Raw genomic sequence first — 25,355 nt, 5'->3', positions numbered from 1 at the left:
AATCTTGCCATGCATGCTTCTATAAATAGTGTGACTTTTGACTGGTTAAACTCTCTTACATGACTCTTCTCATCTGTAAAATGGGACTAATGATAATACCTTCTTCACAGACCCGAGGATCATATAAAGTCATATATGTAAAACTCTTTACAAACTACAGATCTATATGAATTTTAGCAATTATGATTAACTTCTCAGTGTCCAGATTGCTTCTTGACACTGTACTTTTTAAATTGTGTATCTGCATTTGTGAATGCCATTCCCTGACACAAGTAAAATTACTACCACCAATCCCTGCAAACCCCATCCCCCTCCCAATTTGCATATAGGGTTACTTAGGGCATTTTAACTTTAAAAAAATTCTTATCTATTATTCAGGGAATTCAGTCTCCATCTAAATTTGAATTTCAAACTCCATTAGAATAATTTAAACCATTGTACAATATTATTTTAAACTGGAGAAATACCTTTGATAAATAAGAAAAGTCAACTGTTATTCCCTTCTCACTCCTTCCCCTACAAGGATCCACAATCCTTAGATCTCATATGTAGCGGAAAAAATACCGAATGTACAGTCAGAAGAAATCGGAATTGGAATTTCCCTTGTGTGAGGGTGGACAAGTCAACTCTTCATGATAGCAAAATGATGGCAGTGCTTCTAGTAATTCCTTCTTATGATTGTTGTGGATCTTAATGACTTAATTGACTTAACACATATAAAACATTTTGTAAATGTTAAAATAGTGCATGTAAATGTCAGTTCTCATTTTTTATTATGATGTAGGAACAGTTACTTAAACTGATGTCATTCTGTGGAGAGTGCTAATTAGCAAATGTAAAACTACTAAATCCCTATCATTAAATATGGTAGAACAACCAAGATTCTTTATAAAGGATGATTCCAATTTAAAATGAACTAAACATGAAATTCTCTGTGAGTTCTTCATCAGGCAAGGCACTGTAGTAAATGACCATACTTTGTGGTTTGCTCCATTCAGTAGCTATGTCTTCTTCTCTGACACAGACCATTTTATTTCTGACTTGGAATACCAGCCATCAGGTTCAGCCAAGAAATGGATTCAACACAGTCAGCTCTCATATCCAACTCCTTTCTGGAGAACATAGAAGGGTGAGTGTTTATTAAACTGCTTCAGTTTTTGTGTGCACAAATCTGGTAATTGCATGCACAAATCAGGTAGTTAAGCATGCAATTACCTGATTTGCATGCGCAGAAGTGAGGGTGTGCATGTGCAATAGTAAGTATACCTTTTTGTAGTTTTATCCTTTGTCCTGATAGCTAAAATTTAACTGAGAGACTCAGCTTTTAAACTAACCACATTGAACTTCTTAAGCTTTCCTTAAATTATAGTGAAAGTTTGAACTACAGGCAAACACTTGCTATGATTTATTAAACTAAGCTGAAGGCAATCCAAATAGCTTTTTCTCCAGAGCTTAGGTTAAAAGTTCTCAGAGCCAGGGCACTGGACAAAGCATCAGTTCAGAAACCCAGCCGCAGCACCTGTGACTGTTACATGAAGTTGTTTGCACTGTAATTGAAGATCTGATCATCAGTGTTTTCCTCTAAAATTAAAAGGTGAGATTAGAGCTCCATCTGTGACACATCTTGTGAAATTTTAACTGCCTCTGAGGGCTAATAAGGTGTGTGAGCTTAACCTAGTCTAAGCTGAAAAATGAATACAATTTTGGAAAAGTGTGGCAGTGTGAAGTAAGAATGACATTTTAAAAAATTATGATTCCCAACAATTTTCACCTTTTTAGAAGAAAACTTTGCTTTGTTTTTGATCTATTGGCAAACCTAAACCCTTTGAAGCTATAGCCTATATGTTGGGTGGTTCTAGCCAAGGAGCTTTTCTTTTCTGGTAGTGATTATATGTCCTTTTATACTCTCCCAAACCAAGACCCTAGCAGATACTATAAAAATGTAGTTATCAGAATAGATTTCTTTGATTTTGTTTTTTACAGTGCCATTTGAGACTTAATTAATTTATTAACCAATTAACATTGTTTTGTTTTGTTTTTTTAAGTCGTTTTAGTAGAATGGATAGTTAGAATCAACTTCTAACAAATGAGAAAACAAGTCCAACAGCATTAGTGATGGAGTTGGATCTATAATCCAAATCTTTTGATTTCCCATCTAGCCCTCTTAATCTTTGAATTTCATTTATTTCCTATTAGGTAGTTTGTTTTAAGATGGTGTTGTACAAAAAAAAAAATCTTACCAAATACAAATCAAACTAAAGTTGTACCATACTTTCTTTATGTTTTCCTTTATGAACTCTTTAAATATTTTTTTTAAGGTTTTCTGACATACTTCACACTTCATGTTTATTTTTAGTAAGTGCATTGTCATCAGAAATTCTTGCCCAAATTCAACCAGTAGAGTTATATTTTGTGATGTCACAGGCTTTGAATGTAACCAGAAAGTCATCTCTGTACTTTTTAAAATCAGTGTTCAAGTTTGCTTTTCATCAGCAGAATGATCCTTTGATCTTCTGTTACAGTAGTTAATTAGCTAGAAAGTTACCTGCTAGTTCTCTTAGGAAGTAAACTAGTAATGGAAATTCAAAGGAGAGTGATAGCTTCAAATCACTTATTTTGTCATTCCTTTGGTAATAAACCAAGGTAGTAATCTTTTTTTTTTTTTTTTTTTTTTTTTTTGTGGTTGGGTTTTATCTTAATTTCCATACAAGTTTTTCTTTTATATCTACTTAATTGTAGATGAATAAAAGATGCTAGTCCTGTAGAAACATCCTGAGCTATCTTAGAACAATCTTCTAGGATGGATCTTAAATCCTAAACTCTAAAATCAGGATAGCTGCATGTGTGTTTGGAAGGTTGGAGATGGGGCAGATCAGAGTCCAAACTCCATCTATTTCCTAAGGTTTACAATGGGAATATCTTAGTAGTTTAAGTTAGAGAAACAAAATCCTTTTTCTCTTATCTTTTCACTTTAGGAAATTGGAACCTTCAGGCTTTTACCTTATGACTTCAAGAACTGTGTTTTTATAATAGCTTTCTAAAGATTTGGGAACAGCTGCAAATGGTAGAGGTCTTTTATGGGTCTAGATTCTCTACTCAACACTCTCTTGATTTTTTTGTCATGATCTTTAATTCGTCAGGTCATCATTTTCAGTAACTTTCCATTATTTGTCAAATTCCTATGCTACAAGAGACCCACTTTTCCTTGTACCACTTGAACACCTCATTTTATCCTTATCCCCTTGGTGGTTCTTTATGCTCTCATCTTATGATCATCATGACTCTTCTCTTGGGGCTTTGTCATTATCTTTCCCAGTATGTGGAAAGGATATAAAGGACCTTGTTTTCCCATTCCTACTTGAGCTAATTCTCTTCCTTCTGTGAGTTCCTAAGATCCCTTGGATTCTTTCCTCATACTTCAGACCTTCAGGACATGTAATTTTGACCACAAAGAAGTACTTAGACATAAATTTCAAGTATATATATCTATTAATCATGTTTGCATGGTTTGAATGTGTCTAATGTCGCAGAAAAACCACTGATTTGTAATCAGAGAGCCTTGGTTAAAATTTTAGCTCTATAGCTTCTCAATAATGACCTTAATTAATTTCCTTAAATCTCTGTATTTTCTCATCTGCAAGATTAGAATAATACTTGGGTCACCTACCTCACAGGGTTGTTGTGAGGCTCAAATATACATAAAACACTTTGTAAACAGAAAAGTGTTATATGAATGTCAGTTACTGTTATATATTATATTAAAGATTTCTTTGTAACCCACAAAAGAGTATGGTATGGTGAAATAGCTAGGGTTTCAGACACAGGAAGATTTAAATTTAGTCCAGTCTTTGATACCTGCTGGCCTGTATTGCCACTTAAACTCTCATGACTCCATTGTACAAGAAACCATTCTTGATGCAAATGAAAGCATGGGTCTGGATCCAAGCAGTGACCAAAAAAAAAAGTTGTAAGCTATAGAAGAAAAATTTTATATCTGCCTAAAACTGTCTAATGAATGCCCAAAAGGTTAGCTTTGGAGTGTAGTAAAAAAAGAACACAAGATTTAGATTGAAAAGAACCTGAGTTCAATTTTAAATCTAATTGCTTACTGTGGACTATTAGAAGGTAAAATTTCAAGTAAAGGATATTTTTTTTATTATAGCTTTTTATTTATAAGATATATGCATGGGTAATTTTTCAGCATTGACAGTTGCAAAAACCCTTTGTTCTAATTTTTCCCTTCCTTCCCCTTACTCTCTCCCCCAGATGGCAGATTGACCAATACATGTTAAACATGTTAAAGCACAAGTTAAATACAATATATGTATACATGTAAAGGATAAAATCTTAAATAATAGAGGTCAACCTGGTTGTCATGGTTTTTGATAAATTAAATTAATTAATTTAGTTAGTTAATGTGATTATACTATAGTATTTGCTATTTCTAGAATGCTTTTTCCCCGACACCGCAAATTTCTGACTTCCTAGAACTCAATTGTTTGGGTCACACCTGCCAAAAGACTGGGAGTTTCATGAGAACTCTCTCCTGTCTGTTCATCCTCTAGCACCTTGCACAAGGCTCTGGCATCAGAAAACTATGAAAAAATAACAATCAGAATTTGATCAATATACATAAAGGATATAGTAGTTTCAGCAGTTGAAACTGTTAATAAATAAGTAACTTTTATATAGAAATTGAAAGTTTGTAAAATGCTCTACTTATATTGCCTCATTTGAATCTCACAACAACTTTGTGACATTGGTGGCAAAGGTAACAGTATTTTCTCCATCATATAGATGAGAAAACTCATCTCAAAAAAAATCTTAAATGATGGTCACACAGCCAGTAAGTGTCAAAGAGAAGATCCTAATCCAGGTCTTCTGACTCACATCAGCACTACACAACACTGGGTCATTCATCTTGGTACTTTGTTCATCAACCTAAAAATCCATTTTGAGCTTGCTTGGAAGGGCCACTGTGTTGGTGTACCATTTCTCCATTTTAAAGTGTTTCTATTATTGGACTTCCAAGTTAGGAGGAAGGGAGAGGTAAACCCGTTGGTCAGAAACCAGCAACCTCCACTCACTAGGTGATCCTAACTAAATAGGTTTTGGGTCCTCCAGTGAAAAGGGTAAGAGGCCATTTGTGTCTCTTTATATAGTAGCAAGAGAAAATCCAAAAATTTGGAAGTATTTTAAACAGTCTAATAGGTATCTTTGTATGGGGGAGGGTGGGGAGGGGAGATTGGGTAAATTAAAATAGCAGGATATCACTTGGTGGATCTCCTCCCTGCCTCCCACCCTATCTCAATCTTTCTTTTCCTTAGCAGTTGCATCCTGAGATTACTACCCCATTCCTCAGAGGCTTGAGGTCACTTTCCCCACAAATTGAATCTTTCTTAAAATTAATTGGGGACATATTTCATATAGCTTTGCTACCTCAGGTATATTTTCTGAAGTTTACCCTAGGTCCCAAAATTACTAGATATAGCTCAGGCTCTTTTAGTCTCATTTTCTTTTTCTGTAAAATGAGAATAATACCTTATCTACTTCATAGGACTTTGGTAAAAAAAAGCTAAGTCATAAAGTGCTATATAAACATAAGACATCAGGAGGAAGACTGGGAAGATCCTGGAAATGATATCTGTACTAAAAGGACCAGAATCCAAGGAACTTTGTAAATCAAACTAAGAATGAGTTTAATTTAATTTGATTCTCATGTCTGAGTTTACAAAGGCTATGTCAACAGAACTCAAACTTTTGCAGGTCCTACCAAATATGAAAAATTCTGCATATTATTTCAGTGATAGGCAGAGGTCCAGGTCTATCTAGACTTAAAAAAACTCATTACCAAAAGGGTGGCTGTTAAAGGTTGGATTCTTTATTGCCATATTCACAACGATCATTATTTACTAAGTTTTTAGGAGTTGTAATTTACACTGATGAAAGGAACAAATACCTATACTGATTTTAAGATCATGGTGCTTCTGAAATACTGAAGTATGTAATTTTGGAGAAATAAGTTTAAGAACCTAGGTCAGCTAAAATAGCAAGCTTTGCAGGAGACATGGAAATATTAAGGAGCAACAAAGGCAGTCCTGCAGCATTTGATCACTTTCTAGATGTTCTCTCCCCTCTTGTTTTTCCTGATAACTGCTCTTTAATTCTTTTCCTGTCTGTGTACTCTGAGACTCTTCTCTGGGTTCTCTATACTCTTAACATGACTTCCTTCATTTGAATGCTGATTATTCTCAGATCTATATATCAGGCTCAGTCTTTCACTTGAGCCTCCAGTACCATATCACTAACTGCCTATTTGATCCTTCCGATTAGGTGCCAGCAGGCATTTCAGATTCAACACGTCCAAAACTGAACTTCTTTTTCCCAAAAAACCAATCCCCTTTCCAAATTTAACTATTTGGTCAGTAGTACCGTTGTCCCACATTCACAACCTCAGTATCATTCTTGACTCCTTACTCTTCATTTAGTTAACCAATCTTATCAATCTTACCTTCACGTGTCTTGCATCCATCCCCTTTTCTCCACACAACCACAGTCCTATTTCAGTTCATCATTCTTACCCAAATCTTTTCAATATCCTCCCACTTTGTCTCCCTGCTTTCATTCTTTTTTCTTTCAAATCACACAGATATCAAAATTGATATTCCTAAAGCACAGTTCTGATCATGTCACTTTCCTTCTCAAAAACTTTCAGTGGTTCCCATTTTCCTTTTGGATTAATTACAAGCTCTCTCTCAATCAGTTTTTAAAGCCCTTTTCTATTTGACTCCAGCCTCTCTTCCCAGGCTTATTACACCTAACAATCTTATGTTTCCCCTTCTTCTCATCTCTATCCTTACCATTTTTGTCAGATTATCCTACTTGTTTCTTTACAAGACTTTGCATTTTCTGCTTCATGTTTTTACTCTATGCCTGGAATGTACATCTTCCCCACTACTATCTACCTCAAAGAGAATCTAAGCTTCCTTTCAAATTCCACTTAAATGCTACTTCCTACAAAAAATCTATACCAGTCCCCTCAGTGGTAGGGATATATATTCCTTTGCCAGTAAACATCAGTGACTCTTTTATCATCTCCAGTATAAAATGTAAATCTTACCCCTTTGTTGTTGTTCTTGTTATTGCATTTAAAACTCTTCTAACCAACCTACTTTTTAAAGTACATCATTATATTTTCCCATAGACTGTGGTTCAGCCAAAATGGCCTTTTAAATATTTCTCATGCATAGTACCCATCAGCCATTCCTATGACTAACTCTCCCTTGAGCTTGGAATATATATTCTTAAGTTTTCTCACTTTTTCTCTTAGAATCTCGTTTCCTTTAAGGCTCAACTTGAGTACTACCTTCTACATTAAACCTTTCCTGATCCCCCAGTTGCTGATGCCATACCCCTAATTTACCTTGTACCTATTTTATGTGTATATCTGTGTGTATACACATACATTTTTTCTTCCCTGATACCTTCATAGGGAAGGTGTATTTTACTTTTATCTTTGTAGTCCCCTATTACCTAGGCTGGCATAATACTTGGCACATAAATATTCAACAAACATTTGATTGATTAATAAAATAAGCCAATAAGCATTACCTTCTTTTCAAACCAAGAGATAGGTAAATAGGAAGCTGGTTTTTTTTTTTTTTTTTGTTTGTTTGTTTGTTTGTTTTTTTTGGTTTTGTTTTTTGGTTTGTTTTGGTTTTTTTTTTTAATCTTGATCCAGAAGACTAAAGAGAATGTTGTCAAGTCTTGTGGCTTTACTGTTGCAGGGTAGGAGACATGATGATGGTCCGTGACCATGCTAGCAAACAGATCAGTTAGAGCAATGCATGCAGCTTCTGTAATCCTAAATCTTTGGCAATCCTGATTGAATTCATCAATTTTCTTCTCATCCTATATCTTATTTGCTGATCCAGTACTGACCACTAACCTGAATTTTCACTCTGGAAATTGGTTTCTCATTTAAGTCTCAACTCCTTACATTTTGCCTCTCTGAAAAAACTTCAGTACCAGTGGGTATTGTCTTTTTGGTTTGTGCTTATTTAAATCCTGATTCCAATTTTCCCTTTTCCTCCAGATAAAATTTTTCATCCCACTTCCAGGACTCTCTTTCATCCCTGGCATATTTGATATAACAGAACATATCTGAGCATTGACAGAGAAAACACTCATGAAATGAAGAAATGAGTTGCCTTGAAATTTTCTTTAAAGTTAATTCCCAGGGAAGTTCTGAAGTCTGAGCTCCTACCCACCCATCCCACTGAACCCCAGGGACTAGAACTATAGTGATCTTCAGAAGGGGAGAGGCAGCTGTATAGAATTTTATTTTTATTATTAAATAATTGACTGTTAAAAAAAAAAAAAAGAAGGGGAGAGGCATTGGAAAAAGACTATGGATTTAAGTTAATTTGGGCTTAACAATCAGTTATGAATTATAGAGACCATGTGATTTAGTGAAAAGAGTTCCGGACTGTTGTTTTTAAAAAAAAAAAAAAAAAAAAGTCTTCTGATCCTATTTATTACATTTACTAGTTTTGTAACCCTGGACAAGTCACTGAAGCTCTCTAAAACGCATTCTAACCTATAAAGTAGAGGTGATGAAAGTACTTATCAAAGAAGTTAGCTGTGAGGATCATTTGAAATAATGCATGTAAAATATTTTGCAGAATTTTAAGCACTATAGAAATGTCAGCTTTTAGTAATAAAATCTACTTTCTCAATAACCTTATAGGAGGGGTTCTGAAATGAAAATTTTTATCTTTTTAAAAAGTCATTGTTATTATTTGTTCCATGGCAATTCTCATAAGTAACTTTTAAGTGGCTATAGACTTAAAGATTTCAGAATTCATGATGTTTTTAATATTCTAATTTTTTTCCTTAACTCGAACTAAGCAAAAAAATCTCCATTAAAAATAGCAACAACAACAACAAAAAAAAAATCTACATGGAACCATGTATCTCTATTTCACCATGTTTGCTTTAAAAAAAAAAAAAAGTAAATTCTATAAATTAATTCAGAATTGTCCTGCTTCTCTGTACTTCTCTCTGAACTTCCTTCTTTTCTTATCTATGCATTTTAAAGAAATGTCCTAGTAGCTTTAGCTTCCTCCCCTGAAAAGGGAGGGAAGGAAGACTGATCTTTGTAAATAATAAGCATTGTCAAGCAAAATGAATATTCTTACTAGTCATTTTTTAAAAACTTAAATACTAAATAGAAAAAGAAGAAAAAGGAAAAAACGAAAAGCATTGTCATATACATAGCAGAACATAAGACTCAAAATATAATAATAAATTTCCATTTCAAGAAAGCACATGGAATAATAGAAGACATTTTGTTCAGAAACATTCTTTATTTTTGTTTTTGTTTTTTTTTTTTTTTTTTGGCTTTCTCGTGCGTTTTCTTTTGTTCTCTGCTGTCCACTTTTTACTTTATTCTTTTTTCTCCCTTTTCCCCATTCCTCACTACTCCCAAGTAGGCTACAGTTAAGCATAAATGTATTTATGATGATGTTTTTAATGCATATATTATGCATATAGGTACACACACTCCTAAACTAATATATCTAAAACAATATTAATATGGCTAACATATAATATAGATTTCTCTCTTTTGAGTGAATCTTTTCAAAGTACATGCAAAGCTAGTTTTCAGCATTCACCCTTGATTTCCACATTTATCATACTGCACAAAAAAAAGATCAAAAAAGGGAAAGAATGAGAAAAAAACAAGCAAGCAATCAACAACAACAACAAAAAGGTGAAAATACTATATTATGATCCCACATTCAGTCCCCATAGTCCTCTTTCTGGATGTATTTGGCTGTCTCTATCACAAATCTATTCAAATTAACCTGAATCACTTCATTGTTGAAAAGAGCCAAGTCCATCATAGTGGATCATCATATTGATTGAATCTTTTTAAACTTTGACATTGAGATCAGTGATTACTACTCCTATTTTTTATTTCAATAAATTCTATTCCTAATCATTGTTATTGTGTTTTGTGTATATCTCTTATTTCTTATCCCTTTTAACTCCCCAGTAACTTGCCTTGTTATTATTTAACCTATCCCCTTTCTCCCTCCCTCTTTTACTATTTCCCCCATTCTTTCCCTCTCTTTTTATCCTATTCCCATTAATCTATAGTGTTATCCCACTCCCATTAATTTATTTACCCTTCTGTAGCTTATCTTATCCTATTCCCTTATCTTCTTGTATAAAACCCTCTAAAATTTATCTGGACATATATATATTATATATAAAATTCCCTTTTTAACCCTTTCTAATATGAGTAGGATTCTTATACATATCAGCCCTTCTCCCCCATCTAATTCCTCTGTGTCAATTCTTGCTCTTGCATACCATTCTCATAACATAATTACAGTTTTTACTTTTTCTGCATGGTTTTACTTTTTAGAATCATATCATACTGAGTTCTGCCCCAGTTTTTCTTTTGAAGCTATCCAATTTCTAATGACAATGTTAAACATAGGTTTTTCATTTCCCCATGTAAAACAGAAACAGTTTGTCCTTATTGGGTCTCTTGAAATTGATATTTGATGTTGACTCTTATTTGTCAGATTTTCGATTAAGTTCAGGTTTGTTTGTCACAAAATCCTGATAATCTGGCAGTTCATTAAATCTGTACCTTGTGTCTGTTACCTCTCTTTCCAAAAAGTGGGTAATCTGCTACTTCATCCTTTGGATGAAGGTAGGTTTTTCAGTTAAAATGTTTCAGAATTGGCTTTCTTTACAATGTCACTGCCCCTGAATAAATTGTTCTCTGGGTTTTGCTCACTCAAGAATCTCTGAAACCATTTCATTTGTCATTTTTTAGGGCTCGCCAATATCCCATTATATTTATATACCATCAATTATTTTTATCATTCCCTAGGTAAACTAAAGTACTCCTTAGATTAAATTCTACTTATTTTCTTGTCTTTTTAAAATTTCCTCTTCAAGATGAGGAGGTTTGTTTGGTTTTAGCTATTCCCAATCTTATGATCTTCCTCTTGTCTAACCTTCTGCCTCTAACCTTTTTTAATCCCTAATTTGATGGACATAGGAGTTGACTCGTTCCATTTCCAACCTGTGCTTGTTCACCCCTTCTCAGGCATCCTAGTAGCACTCTGTTCCTGTAGGGCTCTCCATATTAGTTCTGAAATTTGTATAGATATTAAAGTGGCTTAGTCCACTTGCTGCAGCTCAGAATTCATTTGCCAACCTCATTTTTCCAATAGCAGGAATTATAGGTGTGTACTATCACTTTCCCCTGGATCTCTGATGTTCAGAGTGTTGGGTTTTCAGGGGTTCTCTCTGGTACCTCAGGAGAGGATGCTAGAAACCTCAGAGCCCAAGGGTCTTAAGTTGCATGCAGGTCTCTCACATTCCCTGGCACTTCCAAGTTTCCCATCCCAAGGTTTCCTGACCACTCTTAGACTTTCTTGGAGGAGCTTGCTGCCTTCAGATGTAGAAACTAATGGATCATTCAAAATCCTGGAAGTCTGTGGTTATACAAGTTATTTCAGCCTAAATGTCAGCTGAGGAAGTAAAATTAATTAGTACCGTCCAGTTTTGTCAGGTATATATAATATCAAATAGAGCTGGAAGGGACCCTAGATAACAACATCTAATCCATTTCTTTCATTTTGTAGAGAGTGAAGATTATGATCTAAACAGATCAAATGAATGCCCCTTTTGTCTTACAGGGAGGCAGTATCAGCCAGCCATAGAATATTTATCCCACTGTACCAGGCTATCTCAGAAAAATCAATTCTTTATTTGGCCATTATAGTTCTTCTGACAGTTACTGAGGGAGTTGTGCAATATTGAGTAGTCTCTATCATACAAATCAATCTTCTCAACTACTCTAAATACTTAATACATAGTACAGCAATCAGACAAGAACACCAAAAAATGAGCTAGCAAAAATCTTTTTTGTTCTTTGAAGTAATCATATCCATTTACTGTCTTGAAAATGGAAGCAGCGGACCACTTTGCTTGGCTGATATAGTTCTTTCAAAGGTTTATTTAAGAATTGTTACTTGAGGAACATTTAATTGTTGGTATTCTAATTAAGAGATGCTTGCCAGATGACCATATTGCTACACCTCTGAAGGAGCTGAATCATACTATTACTGAACTGCTCAGTATAAAAGAAGTGAAAAGACATAAATTGTAGATGAACAAAAGAATGGTTCACAGGTTCATCTTAGTCAATTTTTAAAATTAACAAATTAATTTAGCTTGATCAAAGGCAATAAGAAACATTGTTGGAAGACACTTACTTAAAGCGAATATCCTTCCTTTCTGTTAACAAGTAGTAATCAAAAATGGAAGATAAATGTATTGTTAGTACAAAATAACTCTTATATTAAGTGATAGGTGGATCAACACAAAATGTTTCCATAAAGTTTCTGAAGGCATCTTGATTGAGGCAGCTAAGTAGTAGCACAGTGCTTAGGGTGCTAGACTTGGAGTCAGGTGGACCTGAATTCAAATCTGCCCTCAGACCTTCAGTTGCTGTGTGACCCTGGGCAAATGACTTAATCCTGTTTGCTTCAGCTTTCTCATCTGTAAAATGGGCTAGAGAAGGAAATCGTAAGTCTCTTCAGTGTCTTTGCCAAGAAAACCTCAAATCAGGACATGAAGAGTTGGACATACTGCAACAACAACAATAAGGTCATTGAAACTCCTAGTACTCAGTCTGCCACTGACCAACTCTGTGACTTTGGACACCTGTAAAATGAGAGGATTTGATCTAGATACAGTGGAGAATAACTATAATATAGGAATATAGGAAAAAGAAATCCCAAGTTTTCAAAGGCCCTGTTATCCTTTGGGTATCAAAATTTAGTTAACCAAACAATAACAGGAGGAGGTAAATTTGATGCTTCACAAGTGTCATTGAGACTTAGTGGAATGAAATCCAGGGCGAGGAAAAACATGATTGTTTTAAAGGAAAGGGGTAGTTCTTTGTGTATTTTAAATGAAAATGCTTATTGATATTTTTTGTTTTCACATCACCTTCATTTCTCAATATATTCCTCTTCTCTTCCCCCTCCTGGAGAGCCACCCCTTAAAACAAAGAGTTGGGGGGAGTAGGAAGAAAGGCAATTCAGCAAAATTGACCAATACATAAATCAAGTCTTATGTGTAAGCAGTGCTTCCCATCCATTGTCCACCATATCTGCAGAGACAGGCCAGTGAGTAGCACAGAAATCCAGCAATTGGAGCAAGAAGGAAGCCTACAGAAAAACAGAAGCATTTTTTGTCTTCAGAATATACTACCACCCTGCTGGAAAGAAAGGAGAAATAGAAGAGTTCAGAAAATAGATCACAAATCTGATACAGAGGTATATCGTGATGGGGATGTTTAATTATCCAGATATCTCCTGAAGTGCTTGCTCTCTTCCAAAAGTACAATAGTTTATAATTTTCTGATTTGCCTTACTGATAATGTCATTCTTCAAAAAGTGAAGGAATCGATTCTATTCTGGATATGATTCTCATTGATAGGGAGGACCCCTGGGTATTGGGGTGGTAATCAAAGACATAAATCTAGAGCTGTAGGGGACCTCAGAGGACATGATAGTTCAACTTTCTGATTTTTATAGTTGAGGAAACTGAAACCTTAGGGAAGGTCAAGTAATTTCCCCCACCCTTTCCCCATTGTTCTGCAGTGTTGACAGAAGGGGAACGACCATGCCCTCCTGTGAGTCCATGATAGAGGAGAACAGGACATAGTTTGATACATGAAGCCCAGATTTGGGGGAAAGGCAATTTTGGAGGATTGAAAGGAAAGATAGGATCTCTGGGCTAACATTCTTGGAAACTCTACAAAGCAAAATTCTGAAAAACCAAAGGAAAACAATTCCAAAAGGGAGAAAAACTAGAGAGCAGCCTTGAGGGGGGGAAAGGCACAGTTCCTTGTTGTATACAGGAATGGACTCATTATTACTATGTTTCACTAGAGAAGCCTAAAGGCCCACGGATGGGGGGAGCCTTCACTGACCTGAGGGCTGTCATGGGAAAGCTTAGCCTTGGTCCCTGAAGAAGAACTGAGGTAGGATTTACAGAGGGCTCTCATCAGACAGAATGGTAGAAAGTTCTCCTTCCTGGCAAGCAGAGTTCTAGGCATCTGTCAGATATCTTATAGTGGAGACCCATGGCTTTTTGATTTGGATCATCCTTAATGACTATGCCATTTCAGCTCTCCAGTTCTGTCACTGTGTGAACAAAATGGTTTATAGGCCAAGTGAACGACCACCTTCCCTGCCACAGCTATTACCCTCCTACGAGGTCCTCGCCTGTAGGAAATCTTCCCTAACCAGTGAGCTATGTACTCCAGTGGTTACAGCCCTGGACTTCAAATCATTGAGACCCAAATTCAAATCTGGCTTCAGACATTTACTGGCTCTGTGATCCTGAATAAGTTACTCATCTGCTGTCTGTTTTCTCATCAGTAAAATGGGAGTTATAATAGCACCTACTTCCCAGGGTGGTGATGAGGATCACATAAGATAACAGAGCACCAATTTGGCTGGATTCCAACTCAAAGAGGGACAGTAATGTCTAATGAGGCTGAAAAGCTAAGTTTGGGGCCAGGTTGTGTCAGACTTGAAAAACTAAACAGAAGTGTTTGTATTTGGTCCTGGAGGAAATAGGGCACCACTCAAGTTGATTTAAGTAGGGGGACTCACGTAGTCAGGTGTGCACTTAAGGAAAATTATTTTGGTAAGGACTGTGTAAGGTACAGAGAAGCAGGAAAAGACAAGCAGGGACAGCAATGACAAGGATGCTGCAGTAACCTTGGCCGGATGAGAAGCTGAACTAGGGTGGTAGCTGTGCGGTCAAGAGAAGGGGTCCCATAGAGGCGATGATGGAGAGGCAGAAACAGCAGTGCTTCTTGCGGGTCCTGCTGAGGTGACAGGTGGTGTTTTCCTCGTTTCAACTCATTTAGTAAACATTTGTCAGACTATATTGTTTGATTTAAATTAATATTAAATTGATTTAGCCACAACTCTTTTTTTTTTCCTTTTCTTGTTTATAATAATAATTCACATTTACATAGTGTTTTCTATACTGTGTCTCATTTGGTCATGAGAAAAAACTGTCAATTAATGCAGTGATTATCCTTGCTTTACACAGGAGGATTTGTGCATGGTCAGATGTAGAAAGTGATGGGATTGGATATTATGAGACTAACCCTTCTGGACTTAGTGGATTTTTATAGCTTCCTGTTGTTTTATTCCTGACAAGAATATAATCAGGCCTCTTACCTGTTCTTACCTAATCCTTATTAGATGCAATACTGATTGATCATGTGGAGACTTTGTCTAATGCTGCAATGTCCATTTGCTCTTGGTCAGTTTGTGGCCAGAAGAAATGGGGATGGGGATGGAGGCAAGTGAAGCTCATTAATTGCGTAAAACTTTGACTCATTTCCCTAAAATGACACTGAAAGGTTTTTGAAACATAAAACATTTTCACAAGTAGCAAAAGCTCTGGGGAAGTAAAAATAAAGATGTTATTGTTCTTTAGTTCAGTTGTGTTCGACTCTCTCTGGACCATAGCATAGGACTCTTCTGTCTTCTGCTATCTCTTAAAAGTCTTTCCAAGCTTCTGTTTTCTGCCATCCCTGTCTCTTTTTGCCTTCAATCTTTCTCACTTTCAGGATACTTTCCAGGGAGTCCTATCTTCTCACTATGTATCCAAAATATTTCAGCTTTTTAAATTTGTCCTTTCAATGCATAGTTTGAATTAATTTTTTTCAAGTGTTGATTGAATTGGTCCCTTTGCTGTCCAAAAGACTCAGAAACTTCTGTCTTCTCCAACACAGCAATTCAAAAAGATTGATTCTGTGGCACTCAGCTTTCCTTATAGATATATCTTGCTATTGGAAAAACAGCTTTTAATTCTATTTTCTTTGTGATGTCGTTGCTTTTTTTTTTTCCCTGAGGCAATTGGGGTTGAATGACTTGCCCAGGGTCACACAGCTAGGAAGTGTCAAGTGTCTGAGGTCAGATTTGAACTTCGGTCCTCCTGACTTCGGGGCTGGTGCTCTATCCACTGCGCCACCTAGCTTCCCTCCACCCCTACTTCCCCACAGTTACTATCCCCACCATTATGCATATTCAGAGAAAATCAGATGAATTTCTCAATATGCCAGATGTCATAAAGAATATTATAAGATTTGACATGGCCATAGACTTCAGAATCATGGAAAATATGAACAGAGGATATCGAGTGGATCCTCTGTGAAAGATTTATAGAACGTGGCTGAGTCAAAGGAAAAAGTATGTGGAATGGTTACTCTCATCACTGGAAGCAGTGTCCACATCTGTGAACTCAGATAGGCCTATTGAAAGCATCAAAGTATCAACTCTTGACATTTTGATGCTCTGTATATGATACTTATGTCACTTGTTCATATTCGTCTCCAGAGGGAACAGGTTCATAAATACTGATAAAAAGAGAAAGCTGAATATGAAGTCTTGTAAATATTTTTGAAAGACTCTTAAGAACTCTGGTAAAATGCAATAATCAATGATCTAGTGTCCAGGATCATGCTACTTGCTTCCTCAGATTGCAGGATAGGACATGTATTTTTGGACCTAACCAATGTGTGAATTTTTTTTTTCTTTTTTCTTGTTCTTTTTTCTCCAAGGAAGGAAGGGCAGGACGAACATGGGAAGGAAAATAAATAATTGTTATTGGGGGAGGGGGGCGGAGAGGATTTTTTTTTTAAATAAGTATAAATACTTATCTCGGGTTCACTGAGATTTGTTCCAAGTTAATGCTTTTATAACATGAGTGCTAAAGTCATGAATTTATTTAATAATTTCAGTCACTTCCCTTCTCAAACTTCACTAGCTTTTATTGATAAACTCATCATTCTCTCTCCCTCTTCTATACCTGGAATACATTCCTGCTCCCTTTTATCACATTCCTAAAATCCTGAGTTTATTCCAAGACCAGACTCAGTTCTATATAAATTCTTTCTTGCTCTCCCCGAAGGACTTGTTCCTTGTTTAGATCTTGCATTTATTTATTTACTCTTAGTTGGAATAATTAGCAATAAATAAACCCACATAAATTATCAACATTTATATATATATTACCAATAAAATAACTGTAGATACTACAAAGTATTTGGGAGTTTACCTGCCAAGACAAACCTAGGAACTATATGAATAGTTATAAAACACTTCACCCAAAGGTCTAACCAATTGGAAAAATATTAATTGCTCTTAGATAGGCCAAGCTAATAAAATAATAACTGTACCCTAAACTAATTTACATATTCAGTACCATACCAATCAACACCCAAATTATTTTATAGAGCCAGGAAAAAATCATAAAAAACTACAGGGTATATCAAGGAAATTAATGAAGACAAATGTGAAGGAATGGGTCCTAGCCATACTAGATCTCAAAGTGTGTTATAAAGTGGTAATCATCAAAACGATCTGAGACTAAGTAAGAAATAAAGTGATTGATCAATGGAATAAATTATGTAACACAATGCATCGTAATGACCACAGCAATCTAATATGTGATAGGTCTAGAGATCCAGGCTTTTGGAACAAGAACTCTCTGACAAAAATTGCCAGGACCACCAGAAAATGGCAAAAATTAGGTATAGACAAAATCTTACCAAGATAAAAGTTTAGACATAAAAGGTGATAATATAAGTAAATCAAGAACCTAATTTACTATGATCTATGGATAGATCTATAAATAAAAGAATAATTTAGGACCAAAAAAAGGAGAGAGTGTTACAAGATCACTTGAACAGAGAAATCTAAATTAGTTTACAACTCAAATTAGTTGATATGACAAAAAAGGAAATATTGGAGTTCTTAATTAATGCATTGTTGGTGGAGAAGCAAACTGATCCAGCCATTTATGTCCAAAGGTAAATTTGAAAAAAGTGATTAGCTATGGGAAGGGTAATTGAGGAGTTGAGGGTTTCACCGAGGTTGCAGATCTGGTGCCCTCAAAGTGTAGAGCCCCATTCCTTTTAGGGAAAAAAATGGATTCACTTCTGGAATGGTGAGTTTGAGGTTTCTGTGTCTAGACAATTCGAGATTTCTCCTGGGCAATAGGAGATAAAGAGAGCAGAGCAGTTAGTTCTGAATAAGTAAATCTGGAAGTCATCCACAGTGAGGTGATACTTGAATCCATAGGAACTGATGAGATCTCCAAGTGAAGTGGTGGGGGGGGGGGGGGGGAGGAAGAGAAAGGACCCCAGAAAGTGCCCTGTGATACCTGCAGGAAGAGGACAGTCAACAGTATCAAGGACTAAGGAGATACCGAGGAGGATAAAGTTTGAAAAAAAAGGCTCTTAGAAGTGGCAATGAAGAGACTGCTGGTGATTCCAGAGAGAAGCCTGTTTGTTGAATGGGAGGCTGGCAGCCAGGCTGTTGTGCAGGGTAGGTGATTTTCCTAAGAAGTGAGGGCCAGCAGGAGCAGAAGAGATTTGGGATGACAGTGGGAAGAGGAGGGAATGAAGAGGGGAAAGAGGTGGGCAGAGCCCGGGAAGAGTTAGGTAAAGACTAGTGAGAGGGGGATGACGGGAGAGGAAGCCATTCCTGGAATGAGATCCATGATGTGTGTAGGATTTATAAATGACAGACTTTGGTAAAGCAAGGAATTAAGATAGGTTATCTAAAATGATTAGCTGTGAAATTTTAAGGAGCCATTTTGGAAAAATGGGTATTTTTGTTCTGGCTTTTCAGTTGTGTCAGACGCTTTGTAACCCTATTTGAAGTTTTTTGGGCAAAGAAGGATTTCCATTTCCTTCTCCAACTCATTTTACAGATGAGGAAACTAAGGCACACAGGGTGACAAGATTTGCCTGTGGTCACATAGCTGGGAAGTGTCTGAAGCTGGATTTGAACTTGAAGGGGAGTCTTTCTGCCTCTAGGCCCTGTGCTCTGACACCTAGCGGATGAGGTACAAACTCCATACTTGGCTAGGGGATGCTATTCTTTAGGGCCTCCTGTGGAGACTTTGAAAACCTTTGTGTATTCTGAGGATTAGTGGTTCACACTCAGTTTGGCTGGAGTCTTATATAACAAAGGATACCTGTGAATCCTCTTAATAATATTGGAGCAAATCTGAGTTTGCACTTACCATTGGTATATGTCTAGCTCCTCCAAATCAGAAAATTTAATCTTACTTAAGTCATACTGAAGAATGTAGTAAGCCCTCCAAAATAATGTTTCTATATAAAGGATGACTTCCACACAAATGATTTAGAAATGCTGTCCCTATGTCAAAAAATGGCAGAAAGAACAGTAGAGTGACAATTGATCACCAGCCATCCTGCATTTATATGGCCTAATGATCTCTGAGGCTCGCATTAGAGTTTGTCACGTTCAGTTCTGACATTCTAGCACTCCATGTCAGTACTCAAAACGCCTTAGAAATCTGCAAACTAATTGGAGTTTGGCTTAACGTTTTCTTGAGTGACTCAAGAAGAGGGTAGAGAAAATGTTAATAAAGCAGATTAACTTTAAAAGCATGTTCTGCATCTTTGGGTTGCCTTTTGTTAAACATTGACCAGGATATCCTTACAAGGTTCCTATTACACTGAAGGATTACTTAATTACAAAGTGTGTAGGTAGGGTGATCAGTTCTGAAAAAGCAGCTGCCCCTAAACACTCTGAAATCTGTTCCCCAAGTGTTGCTGCTTCTACCTAGTGAGGATTAAAATTCCAGCTCTGCTACACACTGGGATAGGGGATTGCTCTTAGGTTGTGCTGGGAGCTGCGGGAAGCCAGGCTTGATACCCTTAGGCATTGGCCCTGAGTGATCCTGGATAAAGCAGGCCCTTGGCTTGAAGTTGTGTAAGAGTTGTGTTGGTGGAAGGGAGTTTCCCCATGGAGAAATCACAAGTCTGGACAGAATGAGGAAAGCAGGCACTGGTTCAGCCTAGTAGAGGATAGGCTGGGAAAAGGGAGCAAGGCAGGCTGGGTTTCTAGGGATTAAACCAAGGCAGTGCTCTACTGCAAGCTCAGATGGCCTCTGATGTCTGTCCTGTCAACGTTGAAGATTGAACAACCACCTTAGGCAATTGTCTTTATAGAAAATACACTGGACCATTCATTCAGCAACACGTGTTGCTTTTCTCTGGCATCTAGAGAGTTGATGGGGAAAAAAAAACCTTGCCCTGAAAGTCACAAGGTACAAATAAAGTGGAAAACGGGAGCACTATGATTTCTTTCCCAGTTCCCATACTGTTCCTATTTAGTGATAGTGAAATAGTTTTAATTCCCTTAACCCACTGTATTATCTCCAGAGTGCTTTTTCCTTTTTTTTTTCTTTTTCCATTACTTATTGTCCTTTTCAATGTGTCTTTACCTGAAAACACATACAAGTTTCCTTAAATAGCCTGAAAATCTTAGGTCCCAAACTGTCGGTTTGTGTTTGTGGGAGATGCTGGTAATGGTCATGATCAGACAATCTCAAAGAGCTGATGTGTTGTTGAATTCTCTTAGTGGGTTGCAGAAGATGAAACTTTACTCTGAGAGTAGTCAAAGCTGAGCATTTTTCACTGGGAATCATGTGAGGTTTTCTGTGGGGTGCACTTAGGATCTTGAGCAAGGCTCCTCTTTGGGCCCTCGTTTGCCTTTCTGTAAAATGTGAGGGGTGGACTAGATTCCTTTGTATTATGCAATCTTTCTGATCAGTATCTTTTCCATATAAGAAGTAAAGGGAAAATTGAGATACCTTTAGGAGGAAGAACCTTGTATACTCTATTTGAAACTCGTTTTCCCTTTTTTCTTATGCCACCCAATTTAGAAATTTGAACGTGGGCTTTTTATTGCATGGCTTTATGGGTATGTGAGTTGATTTTTTTTGATAAATCTACACTCAGACTAACAGCAAAAATTATTCCAAAGTTGCATGTCATAATTGGCATATATTCAATTAAGGACTATGAAAATAACATAACCTTTTTTTCTTCTTTTTTTCAGTAAATGAGATCATAGGAAGAGATATGTCCCAGATATCAGTTTCACGAGGAGCATCAGTGACAATTCAGCCTCCGTCATGAGATCCCAGATTCACTGGATTCAAGAATATCAGATGGAGTCTAGAAATGGTGACCCTTGCAACTAGATGTTCATTAATACCAGTGCACTTCCCTGAATAACTCTTCGTCTACCACTTCTTTTTTGACCTATTGTGCTTCCAATTCTGTGGCCTTCATGAACTGGAACTGTGTTCTTTGCATTGCCCCTTTTGTGGGTGCCATTTTTTGACATAGGGACAGCATTTCTAAATCTTGGACAGTGTACAAATGAACTTTGTAAAAAACAAGCAACATAGGATATTTGTGCTATTTAAAAGTGAGCTTTGCTTTTTCTGCATTTAAAGAGAATACTTTTATATCAGGGGTGCTTTAAAAGTGTGAAGGTGTGTGCTCTGATAATCCCAGGCTGCCCTGAATTTGAGGAAAGATCTAATCCACTTTCTTTATGCAGCTTTTTTTAGGCAAGCTTCATAGAATAGTTAGGAATGGTTCCTACTGCTTCTTGTCATTAGAAAGGCCTTCCAGCTTTGATGTTTTAAAAAGAGAACTTTGATAATAAAACCTTCCAGGGGCAGAGAGACCCACCAGCCGAAGCCTCTGCACAAAAATGACGTCTTGGGGATGTTGTTGATCGATAGGAAGTAAAGCAAAATGTAGCTCTGCACTTCTTTATAAATGTTGTTTGAAGAATTGAGAAGAGACCATTCCATCATTGCAAGTGTTGGGATAGAAATGACATTCCAAAATGCAAATCTTTGGTAACTTTACAGGTAATCTTCTCATATAGGTTTCATACTGAAATTGTTTTCCTCACTCAAGAGTCTCTCTGAGAAAACTTATGTTAGCAGTCCTGTATAAAAGTTGGGATTCTAACTGAAATTTCTCCTTTTCACAGCTTTTTCTTGGAAAAAAATAGGAAAACATTTGCAGAAGCTTTATTCTTGCTAAAATTCTCCTTTGCAATCCTTTCCAGAGACTCTAGCTTTCTCTAAGCTAGGCTGCACAGAAACTTTGATGTTTGGTTTCAGGCTTCTCCCTTTTAAGAATCTATCGGCCTTTTGGGATGTGTGTACCTTTGAAAAGTTATAGTGGTAAGAGCATAGAAAACATGAGGATATCGAATTAAGAACTGTTTTTAATAAAATAGGTTAATTGCCTCCTAGAAGAATTTAAGATAAATCTTTGTTGAGCTGGTATTACATAGGCCAGGGCCCTGGGTTCCTTTCTATAGTCTGTATTAATTCCAACATTACTTCCTTCTATGTTAATGGCTTACTTTTTTTTTTTTAACCTAAGGGGCTTTTCTTTGGGGTGGTGAGTATAGTTCTTTGTAAACTTCATCCTTGATAGAAGAAACCATGATTTTGTAAAGCTAGTTTTAGCCAAGTCTAGAACATTGGGACTCGGTTGTTCCCGAGGAATTTAATTGCCGTGGAATGTAGGGCGAGTTATTTTCCACTGTTAAATACAGCTTTACCCAGGAAGATTATTTCTCCTATGACTGACTTCTTTTTGGAGTAATTACCACTAATAAATCAAGAACTTCTCAATATGGAGAAAGTAATCTATGATGGGTAATTATATCTAACCTGGTGCCGAGTGCACTTGATATAGACACAATATTCCTGGGATTGAATCTTAAGTGTCCTCAGGTATTCCCCTCAATTCTCTTCAGGATAAAGAAGTTTGTTTTTAAATAGCATTTGCCAGTGGTATTCTTTAGAATGGGCTTGTTCTTCAAGGGGGGAAAAATACTGCCATTTGTGAAGTGTCATCACAGTTGATCCAGGATCATCGTTATGGAAACTTTTAAAAATCTTTTTTGTAATTTCAAGAGTGGGTTTGCTTTTTTAATGAGTACTATTCACCTTTTCACATGAAAGTCACTTAGAGGGACATCCCGCTAGCTCTATCTGAGCTGTCCCTATGTAGCATGGTCATGTTTTTTGTTTCCTGAAGCTATCCTCACCTACTGTCGGCAAGTTTCGTAACTGTGAATAATCTGTCTTGAAGGACCTATAGTGGGGAATCTGCACGAGTAAGGAGTTTGATGCTCTCAGTGTAGAGTATCTAGAGCTCCCAAACCCAGAAAGTTGCTGGGGACCTTCTCAATTAGAATCACTGGAGTAGTCCTTGGTGGGGCTCTGCAGTAGGTCAGTGTGAAAGCCTGTACAATCCCAAGTTGCTATGCACTAAACTAAATTTCCTGATGCCTTTAAATACCTTGATGCCTGTAGACCTAGAAATGCTTTCCTATATAAAAATACAGCTTTGGATATGTAAACAGTTTTGTATCTGCCTTTTAAAAGCTTCAGTATAAAGGGTCTTAATATTTTTCTGGCTTGTATCCTAAAGACTGTTAAAAACAAACAAAACTATGTGCAATGTAATGGTCTAAAAAGCACACGACCCTCCATTGTTGGGCTATGCAAATGGTGCAAATGGAAGTCTTCACAGAACCCACAGGAGGGGAAGTGGCAAGGCTTGGGCGAGTCTGGAAGATGGGATACACTAGCCACCCGGGTGGGAGGGAGAGGGGACAAGACTAAATTAGGAAGCCCATGGAATTTCTGTGCATTCAACAAGTGGGCTGCGAGCAATTTTCCGAAAAACAAATCCCCGAAGTGTCTATTAGGTTTCTCCTGGTAACCTTCTGACCAGGTCGGTGGGACTCCTTGGCAAACCAAAGAGAAAAAGGGACTAAGGGCCGAGCCCGACCCGTGCTTTGAAACTATTTTTGATAATTCAGAATGGACGTCATTCCTTGAGGCTTAGAGATGGGTCCGCAAACTTTTATATTTAAAGAAGATTCATAAAACTGTGCTAGATTATGTTTACAGAGCTACATATTGTAATTTCATGTACATTTTGTATTTCAAACATTTTGTAAGTTTTATGATTGCAGTGCTACTTGCATAAAATAAAGGGAAGAACTAGTATTTGAGGCTTTTCAATCATAGTGCTGAAATAAATGATGAAAGATCAAATGTGTCCTCATTTAATCAAGAGTGCAAAGCCACAAGCAAGGGGCTTTCCCCCACAGCCTCTCCCAACCAGTAGTCCAAAAACAAAACAAAGGAAGCAAAAAGGCCATCATCTCTTGAGGATTTCCAGCACCTTTGTGCTGCACCCCATGGATCACACCACCAGAACCTGAATGCCAGACATTTACACTTGACCAAGTTGCCTCGGGTCCCGATGCTGTTGTTCCAGATTCTAGACACAACTTTTGTGATTTTGGTCAGAGTCCAGATTGTAATGCCAAACTCCATTCCTAGGCTACCTACTCCTTTCTGGCTCTGCCTTGTAGTACCCTCTTCCAGCCTCCCATCTTTTTTAAAACCACTAAATAAAATGTTTTAATCAAATCTGAAACATACATGTTTTTGTGGAGTGATTTAACATTTCTTTTTCAGCTTAAGATGAGGAAACTGAGGCAAATGGTTACAAGCCTTGCCCAATTACGTAGCAGACATGTTGTGGGCCAGATTTGACCTTGGGACGTCAAGATCCCAGGCCTGGTGTTCCACTGTATCACCAGTTGCCCTTAGAATAGACAGGGTCTTTTATCTAAGTCAATTTTGGTTAATTTTTACTAACATTATATTTGATTTATGAAAATCTCACATGACTTCACCCGGGCTTCATTTCATTAAAAACATCTAGAGGGCCCAGTCTTCTATCAAAAATAACTTTGTCAAGTCCTCACGAAATTAATCACAAATATGGTCAACTGAACATCCTCACTCTGATTGAACACCCAATCCTAAACTTTCCGATTGCTTGTTGACCAGTATCACAACTTTGAAGTGGAAGTCACCTTTGGCTTTTTCCTTGGCTTGAGAATTCGCATACTTTGTCCTTAATTTTCCCTCCTCATGATGAACACTCTCCACCACAACCAGAATCCTAATACTTTTTATTCTGAAGCTGTTAGAATATATCAACAGTGTATATATAAAAATAAAATTCCCCTCGGCATCCCTTCTCTGTCTGTCTCCAATCCCTCCCCTCTTCAAAGTCTCATCTCCCTGAAACTATGGAAACTATTCCAGCTTCTCAGAATTCTTCCTGTTTCTTCTAATGTAAAGAAATGACGAAGATGAAGAATTCAGAGATGCAAAACTAAACCTACACAATCATGGAAACTGCCGAAAGGCAGCAGAATTTCAATCTCTATAGTGACCGATCCCAAACTTAGGAGAGAGAGGTTAAGTGACCCTGGGTATGTGACTAGAGTGTGGGCTTCCTATGCTTAATTCTACTCTGCTAAAGGGGTCAAAGTACCATG

General features: G+C 36.9%; 1 protein-coding gene across 2 annotated transcripts in view; it reads left to right on the top strand.

Annotated features, from left to right (window-relative positions):
* NFATC3 (nuclear factor of activated T cells 3) overlaps window positions 1-24,439 on the top strand; it is a 145,360-nt gene extending 120,921 nt beyond the window's left edge. Inside the window, exons 10-11 of one of the 2 annotated variants that reach the window (XM_051974948.1) lie at window positions 1,025-1,129; window positions 21,006-21,093. In XM_051974948.1, coding sequence (XP_051830908.1) covers window positions 1,025-1,125 — 101 coding nt within the window. In that variant the 3' untranslated portion in view covers window positions 1,126-1,129; window positions 21,006-21,093. Of the gene's footprint in view, window positions 1-1,024; window positions 1,130-21,005 lie in introns of both variants that reach the window. The other variant, XM_051974949.1, reaches the window with a different exon arrangement.
* The last annotated feature ends 916 nt before the right edge of the window (window positions 24,440-25,355 follow it).

The sequence above is a fragment of the Antechinus flavipes genome, chromosome 2 (genome assembly GCF_016432865.1).
Source record: "Antechinus flavipes isolate AdamAnt ecotype Samford, QLD, Australia chromosome 2, AdamAnt_v2, whole genome shotgun sequence".
In the NCBI taxonomy this organism is placed as follows: domain Eukaryota; kingdom Metazoa; phylum Chordata; class Mammalia; order Dasyuromorphia; family Dasyuridae; genus Antechinus; species Antechinus flavipes.
The sequence above is the reverse complement of the archived record's forward strand: the minus strand, read 5'-3'. Positions and strand labels throughout refer to the sequence as shown.